This window comes from Penicillium citrinum (assembly GCF_028827155.1).
Source record: "Penicillium citrinum strain IBT 23319 chromosome Unknown utg000003l:1.0-4596430.0:1.0-4598250.0, whole genome shotgun sequence".
In the NCBI taxonomy this organism is placed as follows: Eukaryota; Fungi; Ascomycota; class Eurotiomycetes; order Eurotiales; family Aspergillaceae; genus Penicillium; species Penicillium citrinum.
In genome coordinates, this window is record NW_026622688.1 from 1,631,583 (window position 1) to 1,649,043 (window position 17,461).

The 17,461-nt window shown below is 45.5% G+C and overlaps 6 protein-coding genes across 6 annotated transcripts; 4 read left to right on the forward strand and 2 right to left on the reverse strand.

Annotated features, from left to right (window-relative positions):
* Window positions 1–224: 224 nt before the first annotated feature.
* On the reverse strand, window positions 225–2,044 carry N7469_003818 (SGNH/GDSL hydrolase family protein; the record flags this gene model as incomplete). Its single annotated transcript, XM_056642738.1, has 9 exons — window positions 225–524; window positions 581–817; window positions 884–943; window positions 1,009–1,102; window positions 1,165–1,252; window positions 1,383–1,504; window positions 1,561–1,613; window positions 1,676–1,789; window positions 1,853–2,044. The coding sequence occupies 9 exons, from the start codon at window positions 2,042–2,044 to the stop codon at window positions 225–227; spliced, it is 1,260 nt and encodes a 419-aa protein (XP_056502150.1).
* Window positions 2,045–5,268: 3,224 nt separating this feature from the next.
* Window positions 5,269–6,865, forward strand: N7469_003819 (acyltransferase family protein; the record flags this gene model as incomplete). The annotated part of the gene is made up of 3 exons (XM_056642739.1): window positions 5,269–5,403; window positions 5,469–6,096; window positions 6,147–6,865. The coding sequence occupies exons 1-3, from the start codon at window positions 5,290–5,292 to the stop codon at window positions 6,863–6,865; spliced, it is 1,461 nt and encodes a 486-aa protein (XP_056502151.1). The 5' UTR covers window positions 5,269–5,289.
* Window positions 6,866–9,251: 2,386 nt separating this feature from the next.
* Window positions 9,252–11,509, reverse strand: sit1 (putative siderochrome-iron transporter Sit1; the record flags this gene model as incomplete). The annotated part of the gene is made up of 9 exons (XM_056642740.1): window positions 9,252–9,646; window positions 9,684–9,743; window positions 9,793–10,074; window positions 10,126–10,183; window positions 10,240–10,659; window positions 10,755–10,859; window positions 10,912–11,052; window positions 11,120–11,217; window positions 11,269–11,509. The coding sequence occupies 9 exons, from the start codon at window positions 11,507–11,509 to the stop codon at window positions 9,252–9,254; spliced, it is 1,800 nt and encodes a 599-aa protein (XP_056502152.1).
* Window positions 11,510–12,841: 1,332 nt separating this feature from the next.
* N7469_003821 (uncharacterized protein) lies at window positions 12,842–13,338 on the forward strand (the record flags this gene model as incomplete). Its single annotated transcript, XM_056642741.1, has 2 exons — window positions 12,842–13,022; window positions 13,046–13,338. The coding sequence occupies 2 exons, from the start codon at window positions 12,842–12,844 to the stop codon at window positions 13,336–13,338; spliced, it is 474 nt and encodes a 157-aa protein (XP_056502153.1).
* A 385-nt stretch (window positions 13,339–13,723) lies between these two features.
* N7469_003822 (uncharacterized protein) lies at window positions 13,724–14,729 on the forward strand (the record flags this gene model as incomplete). Its single annotated transcript, XM_056642742.1, has 3 exons — window positions 13,724–13,800; window positions 13,884–14,166; window positions 14,223–14,729. The coding sequence occupies 3 exons, from the start codon at window positions 13,724–13,726 to the stop codon at window positions 14,727–14,729; spliced, it is 867 nt and encodes a 288-aa protein (XP_056502154.1).
* A 1,265-nt stretch (window positions 14,730–15,994) lies between these two features.
* N7469_003823 (uncharacterized protein) lies at window positions 15,995–16,484 on the forward strand (the record flags this gene model as incomplete). The annotated part of the gene is made up of 2 exons (XM_056642743.1): window positions 15,995–16,296; window positions 16,361–16,484. 2 exons carry the CDS (start codon window positions 15,995–15,997, stop codon window positions 16,482–16,484), a joined length of 426 nt encoding a protein of 141 aa, XP_056502155.1.
* Between the last annotated feature and the right edge of the window lie 977 nt (window positions 16,485–17,461).

Below are 17,461 nucleotides of genomic sequence, written 5' to 3' on the forward strand. Positions count from 1 at the left end.
GTTCAGCAGCATGCCATCTTCCGAATTCATACAGCTAAGAGCCTGGACTCGTGGCATTGCCGAACACTATCATTCCTCTGTCGAGTCGAGTACTATTGAGAAAATTGGACTTTGAGAAGCTATATAGATATTTGTATCTTGCTTGATGTATTTGCAGGTTAAACCATCTACCCTGTATGTTTGAACTATAGTACAATGTTACTCCAACTGAACGATGAAATCTTCTAATACTGTTGCATGTTGTTCCAGTAAAGGGTACCATGCGTGACCTCTCCAAGAGGCTCGAGTTCCCATCTCAGCACCACTCGCACCCACTGCAGCAAGTGGCTCGCCAGCTTGATGTGACCAACATCGGTGGGGTGGTTCTTGGGGTTGATATCGTTGTGCTGCAAGATTCCCTTGGTATTGAAGTAGTAGACGAATCCCTGATCCTTGAAATGCTCATGAACCTGGCGATGTTCCTCCTCATAAACCTCATCTTGGACGAAATCAAGCCCCTCTTGGCGCCACAGTCCCCATTGAGACTATGGAAGTTAGCTCATAATAATAGGTTTCGAATTGCAATGAATTTGTAACTTACCACAAGGAGCACGGTAGCATGCGGATGATTACGGTGGATGTCGTCAATCAGCTCGACATAGGTATGATAGTAGTTGCGGCCCGGAATCTCATTAGGGTGTCGGTGATCGTTTCCTCCCATTTGAATGAGGAACAGATCCGTGGGCTGGTCGCCCTTCACATCGAAGTCTTCGGGCTCGTCGCCAAAGAATTCACGTGCACGACTTCCAGGATCCGATGCCTTGTGCCAATACCAGTTCTACGGTTCACGAGATAAGTATCACATTGTGCGACAGAAGGGTCCGATCCATTATGTTCAACGTACCATGCCGTGAGATTGGCCACCGTAGCACTGTTTGTCAACGAGACAGACCCCAGGGTAAGCCTGTTCACGAAAAGAAAACCTGGTTAGCATACCTGTGTCACGATCGATATTCAGATCAACCATACCGTCAGGGTGTGCTCGACGTTACCCAGGCCAGCAACAAACAGCCATGACCAGGAGGAGAGAGTCTCATAAGTTCCGTACTGTCCAGCGGCAACGCTTTGGGAGTGTCAGCAAGCCAGTCCGTCGTGTAGATTTTGGATGAAGCAGTTTAAACTCACGATCCACCGATGACCTCAACCTTCTTGTCGAATTTCGGAGGGACGTTCAACTGTGCGTCACTTCCACTCGAAACGCTGGCGACCTGAACTGTTTGAGGTTGTAAGTACAAGCGCGACGATCTAACGAAACGGGAAGAACTTATCCAATGCCCCAGTTGGTCACTTGAAAAAGGTTAGCTTTTTGGAAACTGATGCGTTATCTTGAAGGGATATCATACCTCGCATCTCAAAGACCTTGCCCGTTTCTAAGGGGATATCCCCGAGATTTGACTCCTCCCCGATAAATTGGTATGTAGAATCGGCGGTAACATTGGAGTATTGCCAATCGAGGTTTCCAACTCTGTATAATGAATGAGTTTCGCGATAAGGGCGTATATATTGTCGAAGGGGAATTACCGGTAAGCGACCAAGGCTCCATCACTGGTCTTCGGACCAAAGCTCACTGCAAGCTATAAAACCGTTATTATCTCATGATGTTTAAATATTCGTCATGGATGTGACAGGCACATACCTTATTTCCAGTAAATTCTGTTTTAATGCCCGGTGCTCTGATGTCAGGATCGTCATTAGCGATAGTCGCAAGGGGGAGGGGGATGGGAAACACTGGGGAAGACGAACGACCACCCTAAGAAACTGTCAGAATGTATTGCATCATATGGGGAAAGGCGTCACTTAGCGTACAAGAAACATGCTGGCTATCCCAGCGACCTTTAAAAGCGACCTCCGGTTCATCTGCCTCGTATGTTTTCCAGCTGTCATCCAAATCGATCTGGGGAGCTTGTCCGGGCCACGGGTCTAATCTCTCCTGACCATTTTCTAGGATAGTCGCGGTGGCACTCAATGAAAAGGCCAACAATCCAAAAAGATGTGTTATCCTCATAATGAGAGTCGATGCGATATCAATTATATGGGGATCGCATCAATTGTTATGCTCTGGAACAGATTGCAAGGCTGAAAGTGTAGTCGAGCGGACTCCTTTGCTATCTCCGATGCGGTCAAGACACTAATAATGGCGTGATTTTATCCTAGTTGATCCACACAGATTATTCCAATCTGAGGCGAATGAGGAGGACGATCCAGGGACATCAAACGCCAAGAGGTCAAATTTCCACGAGGGGTCTTAAGAGCGATAGCTACAAGATGGGGTCCGGAGTTTGGGGTCTAGAAAAGTATCTACAGTATGACTGACACCCGAAAGAATTATAGCGGGGCGAGCATAGTAGAATCCCTGGATCACAGACATCTGGGATTGGAGAAACTGGATTCAGGGGCTCTAATTCTACATTTCGAACCGTTCGGCTGCAGCCACAGCGCGAGTATTCTCTTAGGCCAGTTGTTCCTTGACAATTTTCCTGCAATTTTTTCAATGATTGGTCGGTACAAGGCGACTTGATGGCTGGAAATATTTCCTTTTTGGATATAATGTGGTGGATCCAATCGCCACAGATCTTGGCACTCACGAAGAATTTTTGGGATGTAACATGGAACAAAATGCACATTACTATGTGCTATGTACTATGTAGATTACCATGACAAGTCATCTTTCACATGGGGATGCACGAGGGATTAAGCTGAAACTGACATTCAAATAGCCAACGGTAGCCCCGTGCTACCCACTCGATGTCTTCTTGATGATCTATCTGTCTTCATCTTCATGCGACTGGACTGTTGTATAGTATAGATTGGATAATGAGCCACTACGCCAATATCACCAGCATCGGAGTACGCGCGTTCCTATCGAACCCACCTATTTAGGGTGGCTGTCAAAGAGAGAACCCTGAAAATACATCCAATATTTCGCATGTTGATTCCCTATGGAGTACAATTTTCGAGATCATCCCCTGCCCCCGCGCCAGCACGATGGTGCATAGGGCTATGGATTTGCGGTGTTCTTCCGACTCGGTATTGTCGTTTCGACTTATCTTTCCTCTTCTGTGCATTCAGCCTTATATTGTCGCGCTTTCTTTCTGCTCCTCTACAGGGGTCCCGCCCCCAACCAAATGTTAAATAAATCTTGATTGATCACTGGTTGATCAAGACCATTGCGTACATATAGCCCTGTCTTTCTCCGACGCCCCCAAATATTGCCAAGAGGTATGGTAAATAGTGACATGGGAATATGGAGAGAGAACGTCTCGTACACGTTCAGCCCCCCTAGTCCCGAATTTTGGGGGCAGTTCTGGTCATTTTCTGCGTGCCAAGCCTGAGCAATCCCCGAAACGGAGGATAACTGCCACAGGTGTGGAGTTCTCGTTCGCTAGCCCCGGTTTTATATCCAGTGGAACTAGCCGTAACACTAACGGGGCGGTCTACCAAGGAAGATTTCTGCAGTGAGGCGACAGGCGTTGGGTATATGTCTGTACGATGTACGGAGTCCGATGTATGTACTCTTTTTTGAGAAATAAAGTAAGCAATTTCCCCCATTCTTAAGATGCTATACTTCCCCTATATCATAACAAAAGAAAATATCACTATACTAAGCCATGGCTTAACATTCTATTCAATATAGTCCACAGCTTTATTTTACCCCTGCATTGCTGACGTTCCCATACTTTTGGCTGGTTTCAGCGCCACAGGAACTCGCCAAGCCGCCAGTGTATTCATGGGTAAGCCTTGTAATTCGGCGTATTCAAATCGAACCCTCAGGGTCCAGAAGATTCCCCACTTCGCCAAGTTGCAGATCCACGACGATCCAATCGCGACGGCTCTGGCAGCGATTAGGTCAAATCGCGCCATTTGCCCGCAACTTCATGCAATACCATCGTACGTATACATCTGCCCCTTTACAGCGTTCCGCCACGTATTCGCTTCGGATGTTGAAGGCAGTGAAGAGCTGGGGAAATGGGAGAAGATGATGGTAAATTTAATAGGTAAAAAGTAAAGGAGAGATCTATGGTTTAAGGTCGAACCCAAAATACCGTCGCCAAGAAATAGTCAGTCCCCGCTGTACCCCCAAAATCACGCAGTCAATGAGGCAGGAAAGCTTTCTCCTCCCGTATCTGCTTCTGTGTATTCCGTTTGCAGTACGGAGTAGGGCTGGTAGAAATCAAAATCCGCTGGCGCGCAGGTGATCATCACCAAGTGCTCACGCAAGATTCCATCGCTTCGGGATTAGAGCGGAGTCCAAAGGGCATTTACTACACTTGATTGGGGATGACAATTCGTCGTTTCCAGCCTCGTCAGCCTCTAAACCTCATTCTGTTCCTTCGTATCACCGGGGGCCAGGGGCAGCGCGGAGAGCTTCCATCTCCTTGGCAGGACATCGGACATAATCTCCTTTCAAGATGGATATAATCAATCTACTAAGTAGTGGATCATGCCGCTTAGCCGTGGCCCTCCGTAGCGGGATGGGTAAATAGGTCCGCTAGAAGTCTCGAGCACGGAATTGTCAACGTCAATCGTGGATACATGTTTCAAGACAATAAAGCCAAGCTGTTATGTACATACAGTAGGTACTGTACAAAGTGGGAAAAATGACAGGTGCCCACGGAACTCCTGACATTCGCCCGGGCAAGAAAGAATGATATGATACAGTAGAATGAAAGGACAATTAACCCTAATGAGAGTGACTGTATATCTCCTACGGACTCCCGGGATCTTACACGAACGGCTGCCCCATACCTCAATATCTAGGGCTGCTTCTGGAAAATGATCAACTCGACTTGTTTCGTAGTTTTTTCGCGACTAGTCCCGCCATCAAGCCGAGGCCTATGACACTACGTATTGACAGTGGAGTCTGCCATTCGGGAATCTCCTATCGACCGCCCTATGAGCAGGGGCGATGGCCCGCGCTCGAGTTATTCAAAATCCCAAGGGCCCCCCTCGTCCCAACTTATCCCTTCCTTCTTCGTCATTTAGATCCTTTTCAGCCTTTGGCGGGTCATTTTCCAGTTGCCCCCATCTTGGCATATGTTAGCTATAATTATCTGAGAGACTCGACTTCGGTTCTCCCTCATTCACTCGTTCACCTTCTTTTTCATCTCCGACTTTTTTTAAGTCGCCGCAGCATTCCTTCCTGCACGTTCAACTTGTTCTCTGCTGGCCAAGAGAATATACATTTACAGATGATCGGTGTCTGATTCGATCATTCTGTTCCGTTTTTAACAGCTTCTCGGTATTTTCATCATGGATTACATTCGACCAAATTATGTCTATAGCCGTGTCCTGGACAACCTGCCATGGAAGTCCGGGGACCCCAATGTCAAAGGTGACCCTCGAAAGAGTGTGAAATGGATCGATGTAAGCTTTTTTGCCAAAAGGCGAATACTAGACGAAACATTATGGTTCTGACAGTAGTTGAATAGGGACTTCGTGGAATTGCCTCTTTTCTCGTTGTTATGACCCATCTTGCTCGTGCATGGGATTTTGATCTTTTCTCTCCACGAGACGATGCGGACACCCCACCACGCATTCTTCAGTGGCCGATTTTACGTATTCCCTGGCAAGGTCGACTCGGTGTCACTATTTTCGCTTTCCTCACTGGTTATGTTTGTGCTTTGAAGCCTATGAAGCAGGCGCGCAATGGAGATATCTTGGGATCCTTCACATCGGTGGCAAAGAGTGCTTTCCGTCGACCGCCTCGTCTGATTTTCCCCGCCACTATCGCTATGATTATTTCTTGGGTTATGGCTCAATGTGGAGCTTTCATTGCTGCCAACCGCTCTGACTGCTGGTGGTGCCGTTATGCTTCGCCTGATCTTGCCCCGACATTCTGGGAGGAAGTTTTACGCCTATTCGAGAACTTCTTGGGCGTTTGGACGACGGGTTATATGGCATACGACGATCATCAGTGGGCTCTTTTGCCTCTGCTGAAGGCCTCTATGCTTGTTTATGTCTTGGTGTGCATTGTCATGTTTTGCAAATTCCGCTATCGCATGGCCATCTATGTTGGAATGATTCTCTACTATCACCAAAATGCAGCAAAGCAAACCGGTATGTCTAATTTGTTATCTGATGCCCTGGCTGAGACTAACAGTCTATAGAAACTTTCCAAATGCAAGCCGTGTATGGTATGATGCTCAGCGATCTTTCTTATGAGGCCGCATTCAAACAGTTTGTTGAGGACCATAAATGGGGCCGTCGAGTCGTGGCCTTCTTCCTTTGGACCGCCGGTCTTTTGATCTGCTCATACCCCGGAAAACACCCCGAATGGTCTACCTGGTCTCAAGCTATGGAGGATGCGGCTCACTACATTTTCCCACCTGAGGTCAACATCGGCAGACGTTATTCTGCTCTGGGCGTGGATCTGATCATTGCCGCCATTTATATCTCGCCATCTGTCAAGGAGTTCTTGTCTAGCAGTCTGCTTCTCTGGCTTGGAAAGCAGAGTTTCGCCGTCTATCTCGTTCACGGCACTCTCCTCCGCACTGTTCTTTGCTGGTGTCTCTATGGTATTACCGGCCAGCCCTGGGAGGGCCAGCCAACTGATGGCAATGGAAACCCAATTCTTGATGAGCAGGGTGAGCCTCTTCACCCACAATGGATTCCCATCCGTCCTCCCTGGGTTGTCGCGATCTCCATTCCCGCATGGATTGTGCTTGTGTATATCTGCGCCTCCATGTGGACCAAATACGTGGATCCTTTCTGCGCGAGAGTCACACAGAAGCTGGAGAAGCGGATGTTCCAGCAAGATGAGAAGTCTGAGGCTTCATTGCCTCTGAACAACATGCCTATGAACCCCATGCCGATGACCAATGCTTAGTGTCGGATCTCTTATCACGCCATGGCTCGGTGTTCAGGTACATGCATATTTCTTTACTATTTTTTTGGGATGATTCTTCCATTGCAGGAGGTCATTTTCATGAACTAACAACGCTTTTGCATTATACTTCACTTGTACATATATACAGCATTGCAGCTTTCATTTTTTTTCTGTCATTGTCGATTTTTTACTTGTGCATATATCTTTGCCGCATTGAATCACAGTGGCATATTTTCTCCAGGACACTTGCTTATCATTTTGTCAATAATCAAGATATCAGATCTATCAATATACAATACAAAATCTCAATAACATCATTTACACTGCTGTACACCTACAACAGTCAGTTCATACTACAGTAGCATTGGCAGTAGTATCATTCCAAGGTTGAAATTAACGTCACCACTCCAGTGTTTCAGCCATCCCTCTCAACGCAAACGGTCTTCCATACGCATACGGGCAACGTGGCAAACCTTGGAGGGCCCTCTTAGCGACACCTGCGGACACTATCCGGGGCCCGAGAACGAGCGCAATCTCGTTTTCTCTTGACCTTGAGACCCTTCCGAGCGGGCCCCACCATAATACCTGGCCCAAGTGCTCCGCAGTGTTCTCATGGGGCTGACCAGTCCGTGTGCCAAGCCCTGGGCGTTCTTGGCAAAACGGAGTGACGATTCCGATTCGCTGCAAACTGCTGCTGTTGCCTGCTTTTCTGGAATTTTAAGGGGCTATACGGGTGTGTATGAACGATGCATTGACCGCAGGATCTATGTATACACGGTCGTCCACAGTCTCGTAAGGAGCATTTCATACGGCATGTCGATACAAGAAGGTGCTTAACGCATTGACCTCAAATGCCCTGAAATTATCGGTCTACGATTTACCTTTTACGATCGTGCTGCTATTCAAGCCTAGAACTGGCTGATAGGCCTTTTATAGTAATGTGTCAGTGGCGGTCCGAACCGGGAGAAGGTGGTGCCGGTTCTGACACGAGGTCTTCGGAAATAACGTAAAAGGGGTTGCGCGCAAGTCATGTACATAGATAAGAGCAATTCTGTTCTACAAATCTTTATTCCGCTCTTGACTTGGTTTTTGTTAGTAGTTTTCGGGTATACAAGTCTGAAACCACTGAATTATGCCTCATCGTCATTCTGCAGGAATTTCGTACAGGATCGTAAACAGCCCCGTAAGGCGTGCTGTAACATTAAGTTCAGTCGGCACTGCAGCCCTAGAAGGCTATGCCTAGAATAGAGACGAGTAATGATTGTCAGTTGCCAACCAGCCTAAAAATAGGCAACGAGGTAATGTACGTACAGTATCAAGTGCCAACATGAGGTACTTGTACGAAGTTCTTCACAATCGTACGGAATACGCAGCCGGTGCCAGCTGGCTACTTGCATACAATGTACATTTAAACAATTTTCGCAAACGTGTGCTACGTCATCTTCAACCAATTTGTAACAGATATATTTGAAAGGGCAAGCTACAGTACAATCTACACTTTGATCGTTCTCCTCTCTAATTGAAACGGTATTGCGTGCTACAGATATGCTGGATCTATCACAATGCTATAGGCTTGCGGCTGTTCGTTCAACATCAAGACATGAATGCTCCCAAATAAAATAAATATACCTATATTTCGGTCATATTCTTGGATATCGTGGAAAAGATCTGCTACTATGTAAATGTGAAAGCCTCATACAGTATTATTTTACTAGAATAGCTTAACGATCTAAGATCTCTCGTCATTCAATCAGCCCCTATTGATAGTTCCAGCACCTGTTCGGCCCTCCATTCGATGTGCTTGACTATATACTACCATTGCTATTGTTAGTTAGACCAAATTGAGCAATAGGTACTACTTGGGTGGTATTTGGCCTAACAACTTCAAACCCTCGGGATCGAGTAGATCATATTACTAGATTTATGCAACAACTCCCCAACGTTGAGGTTGAAATCAACAACGTCACGCTATATAACCGTATGTCTCTGAGCTGCGAGTCAACGTTGCAGAAATATCATGATTCATATGGATACTTCTGTATGGGCCCTTGAACGTCTAAGTTTTAGAACTTTCCAAGATGGAAGCTCAACCTTTCTTCCCAATGTCGGCTTGGAATATTCAAATTTAAAATCTTGTGACTCATAGAAGGGGGTCACTTGGCAGAATAATCGTTATAATGCCGCCATAGGATCTTGAATAGTTCAAATAATAATCCGCAATATTGTATTATGGAACTGTGAACATGTTACAATAGCCTCGACTTGTTCCCTGGCTAATATTGGTGCATCATTTGGAAAGGCTGCACTAAATCAAGGTTGATTAAGATATGTAACAAACTTCGCCTGATTGTGCCGCGGCGATCTCTTGAAAACATCATCGGTTGAATCATGCAGAAACTCTTGTTGAGTCGTCATCATCATTCTTAACGAGACTTTGCTCTTTCGTAAGTGTTGGGTTTCTAATACAAAGAGCAAAGGCAATCAGCGGCACCGTCAGGCATATTCCCGTTATGCAAAGGAGACGTTGGACTTTTTGATATGCCACAATCACACCATCTCGATCAGGTGTGCCGACTGGATTGGCATCTGCAAATATAAATGGTGTGCTGTAGGCCTCGGTGGCCAAAGTTTCATTTCCAAGTTGTTTTACCAACTCTGCTGGCATTATCTGGTTCCAAATGGAAGCGGATATCGTGTTGCCAAGCGCGCTTCCGACGTTGTAGCAAGCAAGATAGATACCGGTAACAACGGCAAGATCTATTGTCCGTTTAGTGAAACGACCTTGGGTTCGAATAAATATAGGTTTAGGAATACTCACGTTCATGCTTTGAAGCAACTTGGATGCTTGCTTGGGCCGGGTACGAGAACAGACCCCCGGCTATATCACAGTTAGTGACTTTTCATATATTTAGTGCAACTTAACATACCAAGGCCCAGAAGAACCTGTCCACCAATGACTCCGGAATGACTAGAGCCACCTGAGCCACCTCGGAAATGAATCAAGATGCCAAATGCAACCATGAATAGCACCGTCCCGGATACGATGAAAGGCTTGAGTTGACGAATCTTCATCACAACAAATCCAAGGATCACACCAGCGATGACAGATGTAAAGCTGTAAAGGGAGTTGATTCTGGTGGCACTGAGTGTCGATTCATCAAAACTGACATAGAGAACGGTATAAAGAAAGTCGCCTTGGAGGTACCACGCTACATCGTCGATTAGAAATAACTTGGCCATTCTGCAGGTCTGAAACTTACCTGTGTTCAACATGATTGCGATGCCAATAGAGCCCCAAATAGCACGATCCTTGAATTTCTGGAGAAAGTTCAGTTGATTCCCTTTAGCGCGGAATCGGAGCTAGCAGAACTTACCTCGAAAGGCAGCATGGGATGAGAGCATGTTCTCTCCCAGTAGATCCAAACAGGAACAAGCAGAACTCCAACAACAAGTGGTGCTATGATTTTAGCCGTCTTCCATTGCGCAGTGACACCCCCGGCGAGTGTGAAAGGCACGAGAATACAAGCGAGCATGGCAATCAAGAGAATGACACCAATGACGTCCAGATGCCAGAACAACTCTATGGCCAGCTTTCGACCACCAAGCACTTCAAAGGAGCTTTTATAAGATTCGAGCTGACCGGACTTCTTCGCGCGACGGTGAACAATAAAAAGTACGGCTATCAAAGGAAGCGAACAGACTGGGTAGATAATGGCAAACATGCCAATGCCCCATCTCCACGAAGTCACCGCGAGGACAGAGTCAGTCAAATTACCACTAATCCAAGTATTGATCTGTCAAAAATGCCGGAATTAGTTTTTCCCTCTATCTGATGCTCTCGGTCGATTTTTTCTAAAGAAAGAAAGAAAAAAAAAGAAAAAAAACTTACAACGAAGGGAAGGGCCGGGACGAAGGAAAACAAAAGACGAGAGCGACTTGATGTCACATCTGCTATCAAAACTTCGAGCAACAGGATTATGCACGTATATCCGATCTGTCCAGATATGAGAACTTGCTTTATCCAGTAAAAGCTTTTTTGATGATACCTGATAAATGACGGCTCCAGCAGAAAAGGATTGAACATCGTTCGAAAACGTCTCAGCGATGGTACCGACCGTATAGAAAAGAATGGATGCTAGAATCAATTCAACTCTGCCGAAGACGTCCGCGATCTTGGCAGCAGTTGGCTGTGATAGAACGAAAGATTAGCACCAGACCAAATGCAGTTTATTCTCAGGGTTTCATAGATATTACCTGGGCAGCAGCGGCGATGACAGCCCGAAGAACGTTGATTGTTGGAAGTAGACTATGCTCTTTATAACTTTCCGTGGCATGAGGCTTCAAAGACGTGCCTAAATGTTAGTTGACAATAACAAGATCGCAGAGGACTGAAGTTTGATGACTTGCTTGGTAAGTGTTTCGGACGGTGCCATCTAGACCATAAACGTAAGCGACGAGGAATATGCTTAAGAACAAGAACACCTTATCGACGAGGCGAAAATGCGATGCGATAATTTCGATTCGGCGAACACCGGGACTCCCTTCTCCTAGCAAACGGACTTCTCGAGTGGGCGTCGTGTGTGCATCGAGCTGTTTCTCCGAACGTTCTCCGGCTATCACGGTGTCGTTGCCCAAGGGATCCATCGTGGTGATTAATGATCAGTCAACTTAAGACTTTCTCTTAAACGCTTTCAATGTAAAGGGCCGTCCTTGGGGTAGTCAGAGATATAAGGAACTGAATGAGCAAGAAAAAAAAAGAAATTTCAAACTGGCCAAGGCCAAGGCCGCGGTCGCCGAGGGAAAAGCGACGACTGGTGGCGCCATGACTTTAACTCCACAAATTCATCTTATCAGATTGAAGTGTGGCGCGGAGATACTTTCAGGTTCCTGTTTGGCACATGGCCAGATCAAATTTCGGGGACGCTAGGGTATCTCATCCTACTTTATAGCCATTCAAACAGCTTGATTCTTCTCCACTTTCGTATTCTGCCGAGATAAAACCGCTGAAGGTTTTCTCCTGAAGGTCCCTGATTCGTTCTGTGTTGGAACCCTCCCTTAAATCTATGTACATAGTACTTGTAGGCTCGTGTTAATTTAATATGCGGCATGTTGAGTAGTTATAGTACATACATAATACCACTACCAATGAGAGGCTATGTGGTAGATTCCCCATCGATAATTTGAGCCATAGATTTACTGTAGTTACAAAAAATATAATTTATCCATGAACACACTTGAATCCCGCAACTCCGTTTCCGACTACTAGGGAATACTATGCACCATGGCTAAAAATTGCAAACTCGAGAATAAGACCAAACAGCTGTTATCGCTAAGGTGTCTTTCTAAAGGTTGCTTTTGTAGCTTGAGAGATATTATTCTCACTGTCAGCATGACTTTGGTTTCCTTGGGTTTTAAGCACACACGACATGAATAGCTACAGTTTCTGAACCAGCAAGAGAAGCTTCTCCTCCTTCTTCCACTACTAGTTTGCCTTTACGCTGAGCCTTGTCTTGTCTCTACAGAATTTGTTCGCGACTGTAAGAAGTCGTACTCTCCACGCCCATACTATGGGAGGTCTCTATTCATTTGAGGCAGTGGATTTATTATTCGAAGTGGCTGGCTATTAAATCAAACTTTTTCTTTAGAAGGGTTCAAATATTTGACCTGCCAGATAATTGGTAGTTTTATATCCTGCACTACCTGTTGTATTCATCTCCCGGGCTGTAGATGTAGATGTAGCAATGGTAGTGCAACGTTGAGGCTCAACGCATGAGACTCTCCCTATATTTCAAGATTGATGAATTGGAACAAGCCAAAACTAATTTTGTATGGTCTGTTTTGAACAAAAAATTAAACTCTTATTGGAGTTGAAATATACTTGATGAATTCCCGGTGTTGTCTTTCTGATTACTAATTTTTTTGTCCCAACTATCGGCCGCGGTACTTCAACCTTTACCCACCACGTCTAACGACGCGATGACCGACGAGTCGCTGCCCTCGAAGAGACAAAAGAGAGAGAAGAAGGGAACTGGGATATCGAAATTGAATGTCGACGAGTGGATACTCATCTTCGAAATCGTGCGCGCTTGTGCCATCAAAACTGCCAATCTTAAGCCCATGCTAACCTTTGAATCTAGCTTTGTGATGAAGACCCATGGTTTTTATCCCGCCTTTGCTTAGTCTCCAAGGTATTCAAAGGATTGGCTACACCGCTTCTCTATAGATCGGTTTTCCTTCCGCATCGTCTAGATGATCTAAGAAAACGGCCAGACGGCTTGCTCTGTCGGTTATTAGCCGATTCACAGATACAGCTACGGGCTTGTGTACAAGAGCTCATCGTCCCCCAAATAGCTGCCAGCTATTCAAACGGGCAACGTGATGACTTCGAAGATCATGATTATCTAGCGCAGCTTGTGGATCATTTACCAAATCTTCGCCGTGTCCAGTATGTTTTCGTGCTGGATGTTGTCTAGGGGGCGTGAAGTATAGCTGACGTTCAGTACAGAGTGATGCATCCTCTTCCATTTACTGATCGCCTTATTGACAGCCTTGATGGCCATCCTAACAGGCCTGAATTACAAATATTAGCAGTCCAGGGATGGGAAAAAGTCCCTCCTCGATTTCTAGACTGTGTATCTACCATAAAAGCCAGCCTCCTCAGAGAAACGCAAGAGGTGCCAACCCCCTCTAATGATCTTCCAAGTCTGATGAGAAATTTCCAAGAACTTTTTTTCTCCTGTCGGAATCTTGAAAATTTGTCGTTGACGATGTACGGACCGTTCCAAAACCCAGAGACCCTATCCGCATTCCAGATGACCGGGAAAGAAGACTTTCCTCCGATCAAAAGTCTGTCACTGAATGGTTACTACATCTCTCAGGGTGAGTGGTCTCACTGGCGAGATCGATTTTCCTGGGCATCACTCTGTTCTCTCGCGGTAGGTCCCCAGCCGAACTTCACACACAGGCTGTTACAGTGCTTCAACGGATACGCTACATCTTTAAAACATTTCAAAATTAGCGTATGGACCGGAGAAGACGAGGCACCCGATCAAGAAAGTCTGGAGCGTTTTCTCTATTCATTTGATAGTTTGGAGAGTCTTGAAATCATAAACTATGTCTGCCCTGTTGAGGCGCTGGCAAATCATCCAAACCTAGTCCATCTTTGTGTACATCTTGCCGAAGATTGGGACTCCGACGAAGCCGTTGCTTGGTGGAACGCCGTTGATGTTGGCTATCTGAATGAAAATTGCCCCAAGCTGGAAGTACTCGAAATTGATTTCGAGCGCAAGTCCGGGGAGTGGGTATGTTGCAATACCTTTGTCGCAGGAAATGAGAAGTGAGCTAACTTTTGCTATAGGATAATGAGCTTCTCATTTCTCTGGCTAAAGGCTTTGTATGCCTTCGCGAACTATCCCTTCACGTCCGAGTGGGCAGCGTTAGAGGCGACGTGTCACCATTGGAGCCCGTTCTCAACTATCAGTCTGCCCGAGAGATAGGATCTACATATTTTGAAGCTCGCAGACACTTCTTTGATTACTTCCTCTCGCGAGTTTCAAATAAGGAAGTCGACAAGTTGAATAAGCTGACGCTGAAGATGGGAATAGAAATGCATCTCCACAATCGTTTGGACGCGGACCGTGGAGTAGAAGATTTGAACAAAAAAACATTTGAACTTCGAAGATCAAGGTATCAATACGGTGAAGTTAGTCTGGCTCACCCAGAAAGGGAGAAAATTGAGGTGCAAAATCGACAGGGATATCCGGGTGCTACAGCTGAAAGGATCAGAAATGTCATACGGGTTGGCGAACTTGGTGCGCTACACGAAAACGTTTTGAAAGACATGGATCACCCCCAGAAAACCTGATTAAACAAGAGAATGATTTTCAGCCTGCACAAGTATTGCCTTGGGTCTGTCCAGACGCGTCCTTGGGTATCCGCTGGGTCAGCCCCCAAAGGATCTACAGGATCACAATCGGGTTCGAACTCCATTGAACTCCGAGTGGATTCTGACTCCTTCTGAATGTAACTCTTCAGGTCATGTCAGAGCTTTCATTTTGGCTACATCATCTCCACTCTACGTCATGAAAATTACGATGGCGCAGCCAGGCACATCGCCCGACCAATAACCTTGGAATAGATGGGATCGACGTAAGCATGTTGAAGTTAGCCCCCACGGAGCATGAAGTACCCCGAGGCAAAACCAAGCATCCTTCAAGGGGGGATAAGCATGGCCAGAGGAAGTCTTCCCCGGGTGTTAATGATCGTGTTTGCTCATCTGGGTAAAAGTGTACATATCCTAGCAGGGGATATCGATATGGCTGTTCTCATACACTAGCAGTGATGTTGTGTCTAATGAGATTATCCAAAAACCTCGTATCCACAGGTTTCTGATACCCAAGAAGCGTTGATTCTCATGTTATACATCATGCAATTGATACATGGCTCTGATCACTAGCAATTGACTGTGGCTTTGCGACAATCTGGGGAAGTATTTACTCCACAAAACTGCAAGGTCCAGGGAGGGGACTGGTCGCAGGCAATATCCCAAACTACTTAGTGATGTAAGATTCAACGTCCTGACGGATTTATTGAAAATTAGTAAAAGTTTTCAATCGGATAGAATAGAATCTTTGAGTGTATGTCTGGATTGGCCCCCAGTAAGAGCTAAGAAAGTCATTTTCTTCAGTCCAATGTATGCCTAGATGCGCAGCTGCAATGCTTCTATTTTAGTCATTTTTCGATGAAAATGTCATATTAGAGGCATTGAGAAGGTTTTATCAAGGTCCGCTGATACGTAATATGAGATGATCGACATTGGCATTGCTGGGGGTATCGTTTCAATCCTTGTAGATCTGGTATCCAGTCGCCGAAGATCTACCCGAGTTCAGTATCTGTCCCTGAGCCGGATGTCTGACTCCAAGGGGCGAAAACTTACCTCAGCGAGAAAGTTTTCTGATGATGACAGCTTGGGTTCTTGTGAAACAAAAATAAATATATATAAACCCTTGAAATGCCCGATCTGAATCCTATCACCTCAGTCTCAGCTTGACATCAGGCTCAACCCGAACATCACAAATCCAAGAGCTCAAAAACGCTACTTCTAAATTGTATCAAGGATTCCACGGCATCATGTATAAGCATAGCTTTCTCTCAACACTTCTTTTCGCTGCTTTCAGCATCCGCTCAGCTTACGCAGACTCCTGCTACGCCGTCGGGTATAACAACATGAATTCTGAAGGCTGGGGTCCAGGCGGAACTGTCTATGCTGGGTCTCAAGGGATCACTCTATACAACTCGAATGATGAGGAGATCGGTTCATACGATCTATGCAATACCTGCAGCGGTGTCTGTTCCGATTTCATTACTGTGCCAACCGATAAGTTGTCCCAGGTATTTGAATGGGGAGCGTCTTGTGGAGATTCAGGCTTCAGGTATGCTATTCTTTAACTTATTGATGACCTTAATTTTGTACTGTATACTGATATTCAATCACAGTGAATGCCATGGTGCTTACGGCGATCAAACCCATATTGATGGCGAGGAACCTCAAAGTGGAACCGACTTTTATGGTCTCGGGATTGATGCCACTTCTGAATGTCGTGTCAATTTTGAATGTTAAAGTTGCGACCTGGATTTAGTTGCCACGTTGGCTGTCTTAGGCTTTAAGAGAATTTATGCAAGTGGATGGCTCGGACTTCTAGATAGTAGGTCTATCGTTAGACGACCGGGGCTTTCGATCTCTTCATTATTGTTCTTACAAATATTATTCTCTATTGATTTTACTAGGGGTATTGAGTAGAATTTTGAGGAGCCTTTGCAACCGAGGACTCGGGAGAACCTTCAATAATCAAATAAAGCGCATGTAATCCATATCCTTTCTATATGATGAGACTTACGCAGATACTATTGATAACAATTAAACTTGAATCTTCCATTAGACACTATTGCCGTATCCTCAGTGACACATCTGGATATATCAAACAGACCGTGATGCTGGTGAGCTTGTACTAGTATTCTTCCCGGGTTCTAATGCTGATGTGACATCTCAATCAGATCAATAACATACACCATATTCCGCTGTTATCGAGACCAATGTAATTGATCTTGGAAGTTTCTTGAATGCAAACTACATTCTATGAGAAACGGCAGCAGTTTTCGATATCATCAGTGCTGTATTAGGCACGAAAATATCAGAGTATCTATTATCTTCAAGAACTCATAGATCAGTGAAAGTCTCTTCATTCCGGTCGCGTGGGCGCAATAAAACCTTCAGCGCCCCCTGTATATTCTACTTTACAAATCGTTTGTAAGGAGCTAACTAGCAAAGAGAGATGAGGATACTTCGTGAAGATTCCAGCTTCAACTTGATATCCTTCATTGAACCCATAGAAGCACCAAAATACAAGGCGTCAAGTTCCCTGTGAAGGCATTGGAATGTAGATGCCCTGAGAAACATAACGAATTTACGTATTTCCACATGGATGTGGCGTCATTCCAAGTCATATAGCCCTAGTCAATATGCATAGTACCTACTATAATGGAGCAAGATTCTCGGAAGAATCGGCCGAGCGGGACGAGGTTGCTGAAAGAGCAGGC